The sequence below is a fragment of the Camelina sativa genome, chromosome 20 (assembly GCF_000633955.1).
Source record: "Camelina sativa cultivar DH55 chromosome 20, Cs, whole genome shotgun sequence".
NCBI lineage: Eukaryota > Viridiplantae > Streptophyta > Magnoliopsida > Brassicales > Brassicaceae > Camelina > Camelina sativa.
Genome location: NC_025704.1, coordinates 1,084,177 through 1,101,412, shown reverse-complemented (window position 1 = coordinate 1,101,412; position 17,236 = coordinate 1,084,177). Strand labels below are relative to the sequence as shown.

Sequence of the window (17,236 nt, the reverse complement as noted above, 5' to 3'; positions counted from 1 at the left end):
AAAAAAAAAAAAAAAAAAAAGAAGTTCTATAAATAATTCAACATCTTGCCCTTTTTCCTTATTCTCCAAACCAGAACAAATTCTATCTCTCTCTCTCTCTCTGTGCTTTTTTCCCAGAGTTCGTATATTCAAAATTCCTCCATAGTAAAAAGGAAACTTATCTGATTCTCTCTCTACTACTTTCCATGGGTGAGGTTAGTCACTTCTTCTTCTTCTTATTCGATCTCGATTAATCTCTCTCTCTCTCTTTATACAACGCGTGATTGATTTCAATTTCTCTTAACGATTTTTGCAGAAAAAGGAAGAAACAGCGACGAAACCTCCTCAAGCAGAGAAGAAACCTACCGCCGCCGATGGTGGTGGTGCGATGACCACCACCGTGGTTATGAAGCTTGACATGCATTGCGAAGGTTGCGGCAAGAAAATCAAACGACTTTTAAAACATATCAAAGGTATGATAATTAATTAAATTATAATAATAATCAAATTCCCCAATTTTTGATTTTTGATTTTCGAATTTTATAAAACCCTAACCGCGAATTCTCTCTCTCTTTTTGTTTTAGGTGTGAAAGATGTGGAGATTGATTATAAGGGTAACAAATTGACGGTGGTCGGAAACGTAGATCCGGTTGCAGTTCGTGATAAAGTTGCCGACAAAATCAAGAGACCAGTCGAACTTGTCTCTACTGTAGCGCCGCCTAAGAAAGAGACTCCTCCTCCTCTTCCTCCTTCAGGCGGTGAGAAGAAGCCTGCGACGGAAGAGAAACCGGCAGAGAAGAAACCTGTCGCGGAGGAGAAAAAGGAAGAGAAGAAGAAAGAGGAAGGAGACAAGAAAGCTTCTCCTCCACCACCACCACCAAAAGAGGTAATTACTTCTACTATTTTCTCTCTTTCTTAATTAATTTTTTATATTAGTCACATATTAATAAAAGACAATTTCATAAAGTCAGATAGCGAAAACTATATGATAAAAATTGTATTTTCTAAGTTACATACGTCATTAGTGCCTTTTTTGTTATGTGGTCTGTAACGTGTGTGTGTCCACTTCCAAACTTTACGGTATTTACACTCGTTCGTTCATATCCAAATATATTTTGATGACTTTTTCCTTTTTTTTTTATTCCTCTAATTGTTTAGTTAAATTTAATTGTTTTCTAATGTAAATTTCCTCTGATGTGTTGTTTACAGAGTACTGTGGTTTTGAAGACCAAGTTACATTGTGAAGGTTGCGAACACAAAATCAAAAGAATCGTCAACAAAATTAAAGGTACTTTTTTATGATCATTTAATCCCCAATTTGAGAAACGTTCTTTCACTAGTTAAATAAGAGTATTAATAAACAAATTGATCCGGTTGGTGACTGAAGAAGATAACGAAAGCAAACAAAAAAATTTAAATATTAGGTTGTACTCAACTACCTATTTGGTAGCTTCTTTATTATTTTACTGAAAATATATCATATGGTTCGCTATGAAGTGGTTAGCCTAATCTCTTAGCTTAATTTATTCTATTAATTTACTTACATGTTGATTTAATTAACTAATGTTTGATTTTTTTTTATTAACAGGGGTTAATTCAGTCTCCATTGATAGTGCCAAGGATTTGGTTATAGTTAAGGGGATCATTGACGTGAAGCAGCTCACTCCATATCTTAACGAGAAGCTTAAACGCACGGTTGAAGTTGTTCCGGCAAAAAAGGACGAGGGAGCACCACCTGTGGCAGCTCCAGCCAGCGGAGAGAAGAAAGACAAAAGTGTTGGTGAAAAGAAAGAGATTAAAGATGTTGGAGAAAAGAAAGTCGACGGTGGCGGTGAAAAGAAGAAAGAAGTTGCAGTCGGGGGAGGAGACGGTGGTGCTGCTATGGTGGATGTGAAGAAATCAGAGTATAACGGCTACGGTTATCCTCCACAGCCTATGTATTACTACCCACCAGGAGGGCAAGTATACGGTCAACAACAACAACATTACATGATGCAAGGCCAATCTTCTCAATCCTATGTACAAGAACCGTATACGAACCAAGGATACGTACACGAATCGTATGGGAATCAAGGTTATGGTCAAGGGTATGGGCAAGAAGCACCACCGCCACCTTATATGAACCACCAAGGTTACGCAGATCCTTATGGTCACATGCGTGCGCCTGAGTTGTTTAGTGATGAGAATCCAAATGGGTGTTCTGTTATGTGAGTTAAAAAAAAAAAAAACAGGGGGAGGTTAATGTAAATAATTAAAAAAATATAGGGAGAGAATGGTAGATATGACAAAATTGTAAACTACGAAAAAAACACAGAAACTTCCGAGTCCGGTAATCTAAACCGGCTGGATTGGCCGGTTAGAACCGGTTTTTGAGAGGCGTGGATTGGTTGGTTGGTTGGTTGGTTTATTTCTTCTTTATAAATAATATAGGCATAATTTTGTATCGTAAGATTGATAATATCTTCTCTGTTTTATTAACTTTTTGTGCTATGTAATTTTCAAGTGATCATAATGAAATATATACTACAAACTCTCAGATGTGTAAGGAAACTCTCAGATGTGTTTCGTTCAGATGTGTAAGGAAACTCTCAAAAGTAGTACATAGCAGTTCGTACGTAAAACAAACCGACTAACACTATAAGTCATACAGGACCGCATCTCAACTCAATCATCACAACAAGGAGAAGAACAATCCAATTTATACTAGTCTTTGGGTCAGATGGGGGGTCTATATAAGTTATAAGGCAACATTTAATATTATGCATAAAAATGACAATCCAATTCATACTAGCCTTCAGATCGCTCTCGAGTCTTCTTCCCCAACATTTATTAATCAGCCGACTGTAGATCAAATATTATGTATGAACCAAATATTTGTTGTGCCGCCTCTTAAATCTTCTCGGTTAGTGTGCCTAGATATTTTTCCCAATGTGAGTTTAACAAAATTCACATCTCGAATGACGTATATAGCAAGAACGTCTCTGGTCCATCCATCCATGCCAAAAGAAAGTCCCAGGACAGCAATTGAGTTTTTGTCTATTTCTTTAAAGCAAAATATTTGGTTAGTCTTTCATTTATGTTAATAACTATAGTATTATAGAAGAAGAAGCCGAACATTGAGAATTCGTCTTAATTTATCTTTTGCATGTAAAATCATCTTTTGTTGTTTCCAAAAGTTTCTACTTCTGAGGGTCATAATAGCTTTTCGTTTACCATAAAGGGTAACATTATAATGGTTAACACATCATTAACACACATACAACTTGCATAGAATGTTATACTATAAGACGACTAATATGTGTATATATATATATATATGTATATTGATTGTATTAATTGGAAACAATATTTTGACTCATAACTCATTGGTTTAATAAGGCCAAAAAGAAGAGTCGATGGAGACGTTATTTATGGATGTTAGGTACGAACGAAGTTATGAATTTTGAATTTTAATGATTTGTTGATCAAATGGTTGGATGTATTTAGTTAGCTTTATTGTATCAGAAATAAAAGTTGTGCTAAAGTTAAAACTGTCGTCATCGGACATGATCATCAAAATTTGTGAGTGGTTTACAATTGCCAAGGGACAAAATAACTATTAGCATTCTCCAATAGATACATTTATATACGGGGATAGTGATTTAGTAGCTAACTATTTCATATTCGAATGACTGGTTTCTTTTTGTTTGTTTGTTTACTAAAGATCAAATGAGTGTTTTCATGACAATCTATAGTATTATTTAGTTGTTTTAAACCAATAGTGTAACTTTACTGGAGAGCAAATCTGTACGTGTTCCTAGGTAGGTGTGACTCTGATGATGACGATAAGGATAAAAAAAATAACACAACAATAACTTATGTTCGTAGTATACAATACTTGTTGTAGAATCGTCACTGATCCATAAAGAAATGAGTGTTTTTTCTTATCAAAGCATAATAATAAATCTACAATTGCCGTAAAATATAAATGTTTGGATCGTAAGTGCAAACATTTTTCTTGTTTTATTTTGCTATAAATTGAACCATCCAACATAATTTTGTATGTCGTTACTCGTATGTATTTGTCACAGAACATCGTCACTGAATTTGTAATATTCTCGAACCTTCTAGTGCATATACGAGTTGTGATATATAGTAAAAACAATAAACTATTCAATTTATGGATTTAGCTCATTAATTTATATAATATTTTTTGTTATTGGTAACTGCTAAACAAATATCCTTCCCGAATGATCTTGAAACTTCAAGCTTTTGTATGGCCAAGAAAAGATCTAATCATCTAAATGATTATAATTAATGAAGTAGAAACCAATGAAAATGTTATTGTTGCCTTCGTAGATAAAATTGTTGGTTCCTTTCACACTCATGATACAAAAGTTAGTGGGGGCAGATTAAGCTAATCCTAACCCTTTTTTACTCATTAATTAATTCCTTAAATCTAATTCTAATACAATATACTAGTATCATTTAGTTAATTAGAGATAGTCATGATCAAACACCAAAGTATTAAATACGAAAATTACCAACTGTCATATGAACTAGTTTATTTTAAACTTACAGGTCGGTTTACGGTTAATTTGAAAGTGTTTTTAACTAAAAGAACAAAAGGACTCCGACCTGGTTTCATTTTTCTATCAAACGATGATAAACAGCCACATACTTATTTAATTAAGACTTTAAGAGTGGGTAGTTATTTGGACGGACCGACGTATGATCACGTTTACGTGTGTGATTCTGATATATATTTTTGTTGTTATTTTTTTTCTTAAAACATCAATAATGATTTTTAAGATAAGAAGGTTCATGCCGCTTCATACATCAGCAAAAACATTTGTATTCTTGCCTCCAATTTATATTATTACTAAATTCGTATAAATTTTGTTTCTTATAGATAGTGTATGTATGTATACACTTAGCTATTGTTTTAATTAAATATTCGTACATCTTATAGTAAACAATATAAAAATGTTCCCTTGTCTCTGTCACACGCAACAAATCGCAAAAAGACAATGTGATATTTGATTTTAAGGGCAAATTAATCAAACCAGAAAGCTATGCATATAGGAATATTCCACCATTATCTAATACTACTACATAAGATTGAACGTACTAACATATATAGATAGAGAGACATGATCCCCTCAAGATTTATAATTGTATAAAAAACGAAAACTCGAATATTTCTATCCACAAGGTCAATATGAAAACAATAATTCAATGTGAGCTCCACCAAAGGAAAGGAAAACAACATATGAACATAAAAATGTAATATTTAAATTGCATCCAAATCATTTGCTGATGCGAAAACCTAATCCAGCACTTATAAAAATGGATTATAAAATTATTATTAAGAAATTTTTGGAAAAGAAGATCCGTCAGCAACATTAAAGAAATGTAGAATGAAGTGGCAAGAACCATGAACTTGACAAATTGCCAACGAGTTTCTGACTCAGCTTTGAATGTGACGTAAACATTTGTTTACCACTTTTTTATTTTTACTTACATTTACCATTAAGTTTACATACTTTTTTACTAATTGGTTAAAAAGTTAATTTGTTTTCTTGCCATATCCTAATAACAAAGATGTTTCTTGTGAAAACATCTACAGTGATAAAGATGATACATGTGGGGGTTATGATTGACTTGTGAGATTTTTTAGTAGGGATGAATGATCAAGTTGTATATGTGCATAAGAAGCATGAATCATGGTCATCAAAATGATGGGTGATGATGATTAATAATATGTTGATATGTTATAATGTAGTGGGATCGGTCCACGTCAGGCCCACATGGCAATTTATATTTTGTGTCTCTCGGATTGGATTGCACGGCACGAGTCTCTCCCCACAAGTACAGGCTGGAAATACTGATCACAAAAATAGAAAGGTCTTCTTCTTCTTATGTTTTATTTAGTTGTGTTGTGTTCCATGAAAAATAGGAAAAAAAAAACTCGCTACATGTGAGTGTAGACAATTATATATATTCCTTTCCCATATTTTCTCTGATATTTTCTTTTTTGAATGTCATATAATCTAAATGATATATAAATGTTTTTTTTTCTTTGATTATTTTTCTATAAACTATGTGTAAAATTGATCCTAACTTAACAAAAGAAAATTAAGAAATAGAGCTACAGGCTAACCATGTTATATTTATATTTACTGGTTTTTTATCAATACATGCATGCATGATGTTTCACGTAACTCTTAAGTATTCATTTCTAGAATTATGGAAACTTAACGATCGAAGCCGAAACTAATAACTTTCTAAAGTAAATTTGGGTTAAATTAAAACAAATTTCGAATCCCAGTCTGATATAAGTATAAATAACCATGTCAAACTCATTTAAAATAAAAATATAACAACTTGTAATAAAACAATTTGAATATTATGAGTAAATTCTGACTTGTCAAAGTTTGGTTAAAGTCGCGCAGCCACACGTGCAACCATGTTTCCACCTTGTTTCGTTTCGTTTTACTCCATCGAGTCTTTCGTTCCTCGTTTTTGGTTGAAGGGGGATGAGAAGAAGAGTCCTTTCTATATATACAAGGAAGCCACTAATTATATTTAGTCCAAGTCTCCCATGAAACGTTAATTTGACTTTTGACTATTTATAATCAACAAAAAAAAAGGTGGAAAATAAAATGACCATTCCATTTGCAATTAATTATTTTGTCAATTTGATTTTCAACCGCTTTGAACTTAAGCTTATTAAATACTAAGCTGACTTGATCTTATAAGGCTGACTTGATTTTATATGATCAATAAGATAAGTCCATTCAAGCTTCCCAGACTTCCCAGTTTCAAATTTCTATAACATTACTTCTACTGTTCTCTACATGTTGAAAATACGTGTTTGGAATTACAATAAATTTCTCTCTTTTTTTATTTTGATATTTTCATTGAAATTTGAATCTATTCACAATTTCACACTACAAGAGTACTTGACCAGCATTTTAAGAAAACGAAGGGAAGCAAAAAAGAAAGAAAAAGAAAAATTGAGCTTAAATAGGCCAGCATTTAAGATTGGTTTCACTGGGCTCATTCTTATGGGCCAAAAGAATTTTTGGAGAGATTTACTGAATACTCCATAATGTTCTACTATTAAGTTTGAAAACTTACCACTAATTAATGTTAAAGAAATGAATATTTGGGAAATAATCTTGATTAGACCGAACCAGATGCAATCGAACCGGTTAGTTTAACAGAACCGGGATCGTTCGTTAAGAAAAATAATAATAACCAAAAAAAAAAAAAACACTCTGAAGAAGAAACACGAGAGAAAGTTTCTAAAACGGAGAATGACATCAATTGTTGTCGGAACTGGAACAAGATTCCTGAGTTTCGGCAAAGTTTCACAAATCTCTACTTCACTGTTTAGTAGATCTCATAATCCTCGTAGCATCTTTATTCGCGCTTACCATCGGAATCCTCCTCTTTGTACTCTTCCTCTGTTCTCTGCCGCTCTTCGTCTTCCTCGTCCCCTGCCTTGGCTTCGCTCATCTGCTCCTGTGTCTTCCATGGCCACTCAGGCTGAATCTGGCTCTCCCCACCAATCCGATTCTTCTAAAACGGTATTTTTTTTCTTAAATTTCGTTGGAATTGTGACTAAAGTTTAGATTTTTTTTTTTTTTTTTAATGTTAAACAAGTTTACATTTTTAATGGTATTTATGGTAAATTGAGAGCCAATTCTGTTTCCTGTTGAAATTAGGTTTTCCTCTTGATGGGTTTTTGTTTCAATGTGGATTGATGATGGTTTTGCTTTGTTTGAATCAGTGAATCAACCATGTATGTAGGTTACTAGTTTCCTTCTGAATCTATAGAATGTTTAGTTGTTGTTTCTCATTGATTATCAAAAAAACGTGGTACTGAGATTTTATGCTGTAAATAAAACTATGATGCTTGTTCAGCTTCTAGACTCTTTTGTTTGTCTCATCTGTTGGCGATTTGAAGTTTCCGACTTGAGAGTCTGAGACCATCAAAAAGGTTGAGTGAGGTGCAATTCTATAACCACATGTATTGTTTGTTGCATCTGCTAGTTCTTCTGTTTTTTTGATTAATTTATCTAGAGGACTAGAACTGAGGTTCGTTGGTATCTTTATGCTAGTTTGGCATTATCAACTCTATTCTTCTTTTTCCCTGTTTGTTTTTAACAACTACTGTTCGAGCGAAATGTTTCTTTGAATCACCAACCATAATATGAACATTGCTGATTGGATTTAGATATCTACTAAATATTCCACAATTTGATTTAACTAACCATCTGATTGTATAATGCTTCTTAGTTCTCTGATAATATGGTTTGAAGATGTCTAAATTGTTGGTGCAGGTGAGGGTTGTGATAAAGGGTAGAGTACAGGGAGTGTGCTACAGGAACTGGACTGTTGAGAATGCAGAGCAGCTCGGGATTAAGGGATGGGTTAGGAATCGCAGGGACGGTTCAGTGGAAGCACTCTTTTCTGGACCACCTGAAGCTGTTGATGAGATGCATCAGAGGTGTCGCCGTGGTCCTCCTGCAGCCATGGTTACTGGCTTGGAGGCTTTCCCTTCCACTGAACAACCGGGAACAAGTTTTGAATACAGATCAACCGTCTGATTGATTCTCTTTTAACAGAGATAGGGTTCTCTGAAGGTTGCATTGATTATAAGTATCTCGATAGGATGTAACATGGCTCTTTGGTTAAACACACACATGCCATGTATATACCTAATTAATTATGTGTCTGTGATCATTTTTACTCTACGTTGTGTATACAGTTTGATATTTACGAAGCTTGTTACTATTATCTATACTTTTGTTCCCCAGCAGTAGTTGCTGCAGATTACGAGACACTGTACTTAAAGAACAACAACGAGCTACGTAATGAGAATGAGATTCATACTTAAAGATTCTGTTTCGCCTCGATGCAAAATACTATATAGAGTTGATTACAAGAAATTATACAGGTTCACTTAACCCCTGCACAGTTATTTGGACCAACATGTTCTCGTAAGCAACTCGATGTCGCCATCACTGCAGCTTCAATGATGTAACTTCTCCCTGGTTACAAGACATTTGGCTTATGGTAAGTTGTAACGAAGAACAAAGCATGAAAACAGAGGAGATTATGAATTTTCCTTGAGTTTTGTGAGGATAAGAAGGAATAAAGTTGATAATTCCGTGTACAGCTTGATAGTAGTGCAAAAGGAAATATCTCGTAACAAGTTGACAATGTAGGACATATCTGACAAATCAATACAACAGAATACAAATTCAGTAATATTTCTTACGAGTTACAACAACAAGAGCAATATCCATCGAGCTTAGTCACTCACTCTCTACAGTTCTGATAAACAAAATGTAGAACAACATAGAAGTTCAAAATGCCCTGTGACAATTATTTTGTGTGGACAACGCTTCCTACATATGGAGCAAAAAGGTCGACACATATGACGATTGGGCCAGATTTTTATAAAGGTACTACCGCGTAAGGAAACCGATGAACCCGGCAACATGTGAAAGTGAAACGAAGAATCGGGTTTCATGTAAATGTCCGCTCCTATCAAACATTCAATGTGTAGGGTGACACAACAGTACTCATCACACACATAAAACCGCTCCATTGGATTTATTATTTCCTCACAACCTTCACACCAATTAGTCGTGGTACTTGTCTCGTTCCCATAGGACATAGTGAGTATATGCTTATCATGCTTATACCTCACTTTTTGTGGTAAAGTGGCACAAACAAAACACAAAGCAAAGTCACACTCCTCCTCAATGCAATTGAACGATTCATTTGTGGAACAATGATATGACTTTTTGCAAACAGAACATTTTCTTTGCCACTCTTCAGGTTTGGATGTTAGGAATAAAGAATGTGTATGACTTGGATGGACCAATGGCTCTGAAATGGAAGCGCACTGCAGGTGTAGCTGGAAATCACATTCTTTATTACGGCACTCATAGATGAGACCACCTGTGCACAACCATGGACAAGCTGAACATAATCTCGGCTTATCCCTAATATCGGTGCGTTCTCCTAGAGTGAGCATATGTGGATGTATCGGGTGATGTATTTTACGACGAAAATTGGCACATTCTTCGTGAAGAATGAAATCACACTGCATACAAGAGTAGATATTACCGAAATAGATTGGCGTGATGCATGCATGACACAGCTCATTTTCGTCGTACTCCCTGCTCGTGTTCTCATCAAGTCTCAGATGATGCTGTGGATGACTGAAATGTTGTATGATTCCGTCGCTTATTATCACAAACGGGTCAAGAACTTCTTCTTCAACTTCTTCTTCAACTCCTTCAAGTTCTATGCCATCCCACACATTTCTCTGTGTGGCACATCTTGAATGAGCCGTATATGAACAATCGTCCTTGATGCAACAAAAACCTCCGTAGTATCTATTTATATCTTTGCGACAAATATAACAGGAGGGAGCTTCTTGGCCGAAAGAAGGGGTAAAAGAGATACGATGGGGATGGCGAGATATCCTTATGACACGTGGTAAGCTGAGACACTTTTGATGGACCACAAAGTTACAACGGGGACACATATAGATAGCGGATCTTGCATCGTCCAAGCCACATAGGTTGCAAGTTAAGGAACCATGTCTCGGAAACAGAGTAAGTGTATGCTCATGCCACTTGGTACAGTCTATATAAAAGACTGGTGGCTTCTCCAGACAAGTTATATTGATAGCAATCTCGCAAGACGCACAATAATAAAATATCCATAGGAGATCTTCAGTGCAACAATAACATTCCATGGTTTGTCCGTCCCTCGCCACGACAAGCTGAAGAAGATGTTTTTGATCACGAAAGTGGTCGACGAGAGGTGGGGACTTGTCACATTCTTCATGGTAGTCGCCATTGCAATTTTGGCACCAAAAATGGGTAGCGTCGGCGTCGGCGTCGTCTCCTCCTGCTAAGCTGAATAATTGCCGGAATCCAGCGCCACATATCCATCTTTCTCCTCGGGATCTTATGGGGAATTCATTAACGCGAAACCTCCCTTGTTCGAAAACTACTCCCATTTGAGGGCATACGGAGATAAGTTGATCTACTGGCTCCGAATCTGAAGTCATAGACCCGACGAGAGAGACCATTCGTCTAACGACTGATATGATCTTTCGCTGCGGCTTGAGAAATGCTAGTCGAGAAATGAGTGGTATGATTCCTAACTCCGGCTTCGAATCTGAATCGTCCACACAAGATATGTTTTCAGTGATGAGTGATATGAGTTCAGACTCCGGATCCGAATCCGATACAGAGCTGAGTAGAGAGAGAAACTGAGTTACGAGGGCTATGAGCTCCGAGTGCGGCTTTGGCTGCGACTCGAAATCCATAGATCTAACGAGCGAAATTGTTTGACTAGTGAGTGATAAGAAGTCATGCTCCAGTTCTGTATTCGAAACCGGTGAGATAAGGAGATATTCCCATTGACCAATAAGTGATACGAGCTTCGAATTGTCAGAGCTGACAATAGAAATGATTTGAGTAATGAGTGACTTGAGCTCCGACTCCGTCTCTGACTCCGGCTCCATAGAGGTGACGAGGGAAGTCGTTTTAGTAACGAGTGATACGAGCTCCGACTCCTGCTCCGACCATGAATTGGAGTCCATAGAGCTGAGTATAGTGATCATTCGAGTAATGAGTGACGGGAGCTCAGACTGATCTGGCTCCAAATCCTGAGAGGCGATGATAGAAAATACTCTAGGAATGAGTGATTTTAGCTCCGAATGCGCCCTCAAATCCGACTTCATAGCGTTGACTAGACTGAATATTTTAATAACGAGTGATACAAGCTCAGACTCTGGTTCTGGTTGCGAATCCCCGATAAGATGAATTATCTGAATAATCATTGTTCTGAGCTCCGGCTCCTCCATCTCCTCCATCTGCACCTCATGCTCCTCCTCCTCTGAACCCATAGAGTTCACGAGAGACATTATTTTGAGTAAATGAACGTTTTTTTTTTGGTATAGAGTATAGAGGAAGTTATTTAGAATACCTAAACAGAGTAAGCACATAAATAAATATTCGAGTTTTTAAACTAACAAAATTAGTCTCATGCATGATCTGCTAAAAATAAAATGAAATAAAATAAATGCATTGATGATGAGACGACAGAGTATTAGGGGTATTATGTATGCATATAATAAGGCCTCTTTGATAGTGTTTGACAATTTGATACTACTATATTAAGTACTATTAACTAATTAAATTCGAATCCTTAGAGCTGGCAGTAGATATTTTTTTTTTAGGGTAACGATTAGTGCTTTTGCATTTACAGGCTGTTGCTACAACAAAGTCAACTATCATTTTAGAGACTAGAGATTATTATTATTATTATTTTTTTTATTTTTTTTTTTTAGAGACTAGAGATTTGTACAGTATAATATTACAAATTACAATTTATAATCTACAATAACAAATTTAGCTTAATGAGGGCTAGGTCCAATTGGGTTGTTGTTGTTTCTCATTGATTATAAAAAATGTGGTACTGAGACGCGTTTATGCTGCATGTTCAAATTCTAGGACCGCCTTAATTACCACTGCCAACCCAACAAGAAAAGAAAAAAAATCTTGATTGGACCAAAGAAGATACAATCAAACCGGGTGGTTAGACCGGAATCGCTTAAGGAAATATAACCCAAAGACCAAAAAAAATAAATAAAATAAAATAATAATAATCTCTGGAACAAGATTCCTGGGTTTCGGTCATCTGCCTCCGTTCTCCGCCGCTCATCCTCTGCTTTGGCTTCGCTCATCGCTTCCTTTGTCCTCCATGATCACTCAGGCTGAATCTGGGTTTCCTCATCAATCCGATTCTTCTAAAACGGTATATATTCTCTAATTCTTGGGAATTGTGACTCAAAGTTTACATCTTTATGGTATCTCTCTCGAGTCAGTTCTGTTTCTTGTTGAAATTAGATTTTCAATCAATGGAATTGAAGAAAAAGAGAGAGAGAGAGAGAGAGAGAGAGAGAAGAGAGAGAGAGAGAGAGAGAGAGAGAGAGAGAGAGAGAGAGAGGGTTCTCTGAATGTTGCAATGATTTAGATATCTGGATCAGTTTTAAGAAGGCTGGATCCAAGCATATACATAGTTACTTATGTGTAACTTTGGGATTATAAAATTATTCTAGCTTCCGATCGACCTTGTTATTGTATCAACTCATCTGATTTGTCTCCAATCTTGTGTGAAAGTCTCAAGACAATGAACCTGGATCCAGGTTTTAATAGAGAATGAAAGTTCTCCGGCAATGTGGCTATATACTTAAAAGAGAGAAGCTTCTACACTGTGACGGCAGAAGTACTCAGATCATCGCCATGACCCTGGCTTAAACTTACTTATTCAAAACTGTACTTTTTTCGGGATAAAACTTAAAACGATCACGAGTGTTGCCGTGTCAAGAGTCTCGGTACAGAACGGAACCGGTTATACTGGAATAGCCAGAATAGCAATATATGGGACTCATAGAAACAGGTTTGGGAAAGGATAGTAAGTGCTCAGTCAGTATCTTTGCTTTCTGATCAAATGTGCTCGGGACTGTGAGATCTATTCAAACAAAATCCATTCAAGAATCACCACTGACGCAAAGCACAAGAATAAGCTGTTGATGAGATGCACCAGAGGTCCTCCTGCAGCCATGGTTATTAAACTAATGATTTGAGATGATTTTAGTGTTTTTTTCTTCAAATTAAAACCCCCTCTTATTCATTCAGTAATCTAAAAATTTAACAACTCATGATAACATAATGTGGAACAAAATACTATTTCAGGGTCCATAAAAAAAACTAATTTGTGTGGACACCGCTTCTTACAAATGAAACAAATAGGCCGAGACATGTGATGATTGTTGGGTAGAAGATGTATCATACGAACAGCGCTGTCATTATTCCACGATGAACCGGGCTTCATGTATAAGTCCTTCCCAAGCATACATTCAACGTGTAGTGTGACACAACAATACTCATCACACGTGTAAAACCGCTCCTTATGATGATTTATTGCCTGCTCGCAGACTTCACACCAAGACATCATGGTACTTGTCTGAGTTGTCTCCTCCGCATAAGAAAGAGTAAGCATATGTTTATCATACTTATACCTCAGCTTTTGAGGTAAAGTAGCACATTTGAAACACAAAACAAAGTCACACTCAATGCAATTGAATGTTTCATCTGTAGAAGCGGAAGAACGTCTCGACTCTGTCTCTTTGCAAACGGAACAAATTCTTCGCTCTCCCTGTTTGGATGTTAAGAACAAAGGATGCATATGACTTTCGTGGTCTAATGGCTCAGAAACTGTGGCACACTGCACATGTAGCCGGAAATAACATTCTTCTTCACCGCATTCATAGAAGAAACCAGTTTTGCACTCCCAAGGACAAGCTGAACAGCTATTTTTTGTGTTTCCCATAACACCTTCATATCTTCCCATTAGAGTGAGTAGATGTGGATGTATCGGGTGATGTAACTTGCGAGAAAGATTTGCACATGTTTCGTGTAGAATAAACTCACATTGCATACAAGAGTAGAAGTTACCGAAATAGATTGGCATGACACATGCTTGACATAGCTTATCCTCATCGTACTCTCTATCCGTATTCTCATCAAGTCTCAAATGATGATGTTGATGGCTGAAATGTTGTATGACTCCATCACTTATCGTCACAAATGGTTCAAGTTCTTCTTCAATTTCTTCAGGCACTCCCTCAAGTTCTATGCCATCCCACACATTGCTCTGTGTGGCACATTTCGAATGAGCAGCATAAGAACAACCATCCTTGACGCAAGAATAGCCCCCATAATCATTATTGATCTTTTTGCGACAAACACCACAAGACAGATCATTTCCTTGGTCAAAAGAATGGGTGAAAGAGATACGATGAGGATGGCGAGATATCCTAATGAGATGTGGTAAGTTGAGACAGCTTTGATGGACCACAAAGTCACAAGGGGGACATATAAAGAAAGGACAGCTTGATGAATGTGTCAAGGCACAGAGGTTGCAAGGAAAGGGAGCCTGACTTGGGAACAGAGCAAGTGTATGCTCGTGCCACTTGGGATGGTCCATAGGGAAGACACGTGGTTGTTTTTGCACACAAGCAAAACGAATAGCAAAATCACAGGCGGAGCAGTAATAAAATATCTGCTCGAGAATTTCATCACAGCAATAGCATGTCCTGGTTCCGCCATCATCCTCCAAGGAGACAAGCTGAAGAGAGTGTTTAGGATGAAGAGGGTGTTTGATCTCAACAGGAGCCTTGTTGTATTCTTGATGGTTATTGCCATTGCAACCCTCACAGAGAAAATGGGAAGCGTCTGCTGCGCCTCTAGTAAACATGAAAATAACCCAGCGTACAGGGAGGCAAGCCAGCTTGTTATTATTGGTGGTATTCTGGTCAGTCACATAAAACCTTCCTTGCTGCAATCTTACTTGTACTTGAGGGCATAAAGAAAGAAGCTTCCCCCAATGCATATACTCAGAGAAGGCGATAGAGACTATTTTAAGAACGAGTGAGATGAGCTCGTGCTCCGGCTCCAAATTCAGTGTTGCATCAAGGAGTAACATAACATCCAAATCCAGGCCACAGTCCAAATCTGAATCCGAATCGGAAGCGTTGAGATATAGTTCAGAAAGGGAATATATGAGATACCTTAGCGGCTCAGGCTGGGAATCCAAATCCAAAGAGTTGAAGAGTGAGATGGCCTGAGAGATGAGTTGCGTCAGCTCCGGCGATTGCTTATGAAGTGAATCCAAATTAAAATTGGTAGAGTTGAGCAGAGTGATAATTTTAATAATGGTTGTTGCGAGCAGTGACATCCTTTTCCTCGAAAGTATACTCGACGAGTCATAGACGGTGAAAGACATTAGTTTCTTAATGAGTGATAATAGCCGCGACTTCGGCAGGTCGGGTTCGAATGGGGAGAAAGAGATGAACTGAAGAATGAGCGATGAAAGCTCTGAATCCGTATCGAAGACCTCGGATTCGAAATACGAGTACAACTCCCCAACGAGTGACGTCAGCTCTGGCTCCGACTCGGCGGAACCGATGAGAGGGATCGATCGAGCCACCAGCGATACTAATTGCGACTCCGGTTCTAAATCCGGTATAGATTTGGCGACGGAGATCGTTTGCTTAATGAGTGATATGAGCTTGGAGTCCGGTTCAGCTGAATCCAAATCCATTGAGCTCACCAGAGAGATTACTTGAATCAGAAGTGATACGCACTTGGATTTCTTCTCTGATTCCTCATCGTCATCCCCGGGTGTGCAAGTGAAGACAGATTTTATCTGAGAAATGGCAGTTAATATCTCCGATTCCGAATCCGTCGAAACCGGTTCCGACCACGGAGATAATGCGAACCGGGCGAGAGAGATGATCTGAAGAATGAGTGACGAAAGCTCCGAATCCTCCGCCGTTGCTTCTACTTTTAATAAACCAACAGAGTTTAAACACTTGTACATTTGACCAACGAGTGACGTCAGCTCCGGCTCTGACTCCGCGGAACCGATGAGAGGGATAGATCGAGTGACGAGCGATACCAATTGCGACTCCGGTTCTGCTGAATCATCCGGTATAGAGTCGCCGACGGCAATTGTTTGCTTAATGAGTGATATGAGCTTCGACTTCTCCGGCGGCTCCGGGTCCAAATCCATTGAGCTCACTCGAGAGATTATTCGAATCATGAGTGATATGCACTTGGATTTCTTCTCCTCATCATCGGCGGAGCCGTCTAAAACAGATATCATTTCTGAAATGGCCATTGATAGATGCAATTCCGAAAACATTGAGGATTCCGATGATGCCGAGTATTCCGAATACATGGACGATTCCGAATCGGTGATAGCTCCCGCCGAGAAATAGAGAGACTAGTATTGAGATATATATACACTCCCTCTGGATTGACAGCATGTGCAAAAGTCAACTATCGGTTAAGAGATTATATATTTACTTCTTCTGTTTCATTTTTGAGTTGAGATGTTTTTAAAGAAATTTGTATTGTTTATTTTAAATAATACTTTTGTGACTATTTTAAAATATTATACTTTTGTGACTATTGATGTTTTTGCATTGTACTTTTTTAAAGCAGTAGAATAGACCAATGGTAAAGCAGGGAAATACAAAACTGATCTTGTTTATCTGATTATGTGGTAAAAAAAGAAACAGCTCAACCAAGGTTTTAAATAATTACTTAACCGTAATTGTATATATACATATTGACTTCTTCTAACGAATGATAATAGACCAAATCAA

The 17,236-nt window shown here is 37.2% G+C and overlaps 3 protein-coding genes and 1 pseudogene across 3 annotated transcripts; 2 read left to right on the top strand and 2 right to left on the bottom strand.

Moving 5' to 3' along the window:
- On the top strand, positions 55-2,457 carry LOC104768513 (heavy metal-associated isoprenylated plant protein 3-like). The gene is made up of 5 exons (XM_010492516.2): positions 55-194; positions 296-452; positions 564-865; positions 1,189-1,267; positions 1,568-2,457. Exons 1-5 carry the CDS (start codon positions 186-188, stop codon positions 2,188-2,190), a joined length of 1,170 nt encoding a protein of 389 aa, XP_010490818.1. The 5' UTR covers positions 55-185; the 3' UTR covers positions 2,191-2,457.
- On the top strand, positions 7,197-8,805 carry LOC104768512 (acylphosphatase-like). Its single transcript, XM_010492515.1, has 2 exons — positions 7,197-7,553; positions 8,310-8,805. The coding sequence occupies exons 1-2, from the start codon at positions 7,281-7,283 to the stop codon at positions 8,574-8,576; spliced, it is 540 nt and encodes a 179-aa protein (XP_010490817.1). The 5' UTR covers positions 7,197-7,280; the 3' UTR covers positions 8,577-8,805.
- LOC104768511 lies at positions 9,260-11,961 on the bottom strand. The gene has a single exon (XM_010492514.2). It carries the CDS (start codon positions 11,921-11,923, stop codon positions 9,299-9,301), a length of 2,625 nt encoding a protein of 874 aa, XP_010490816.1. The 5' UTR covers positions 11,924-11,961; the 3' UTR covers positions 9,260-9,298.
- Positions 12,566-16,954, bottom strand: LOC104768510 (annotated as a pseudogene).

Coding starts and splice junctions, on each gene's coding strand:
- LOC104768513 (XM_010492516.2), top strand. Junction 453..563: donor ACTTTTAAAACATATCAAAG/GTATGATAATTA, acceptor TTTTTGTTTTAG/GTGTGAAAGATGTGGAGATT. Junction 866..1,188: donor CACCACCACCACCAAAAGAG/GTAATTACTTCT, acceptor TGTTGTTTACAG/AGTACTGTGGTTTTGAAGAC.
- LOC104768512 (XM_010492515.1), top strand. CDS start 7,281: ATGACATCAATTGTTGTCGGAACTGGAACAAGATTCCTGAGTTTCGGC. Junction 7,554..8,309: donor AATCCGATTCTTCTAAAACG/GTATTTTTTTTC, acceptor TTGTTGGTGCAG/GTGAGGGTTGTGATAAAGGG.
- LOC104768511 (XM_010492514.2), bottom strand. CDS start 11,923: ATGTCTCTCGTGAACTCTATGGGTTCAGAGGAGGAGGAGCATGAGGTG.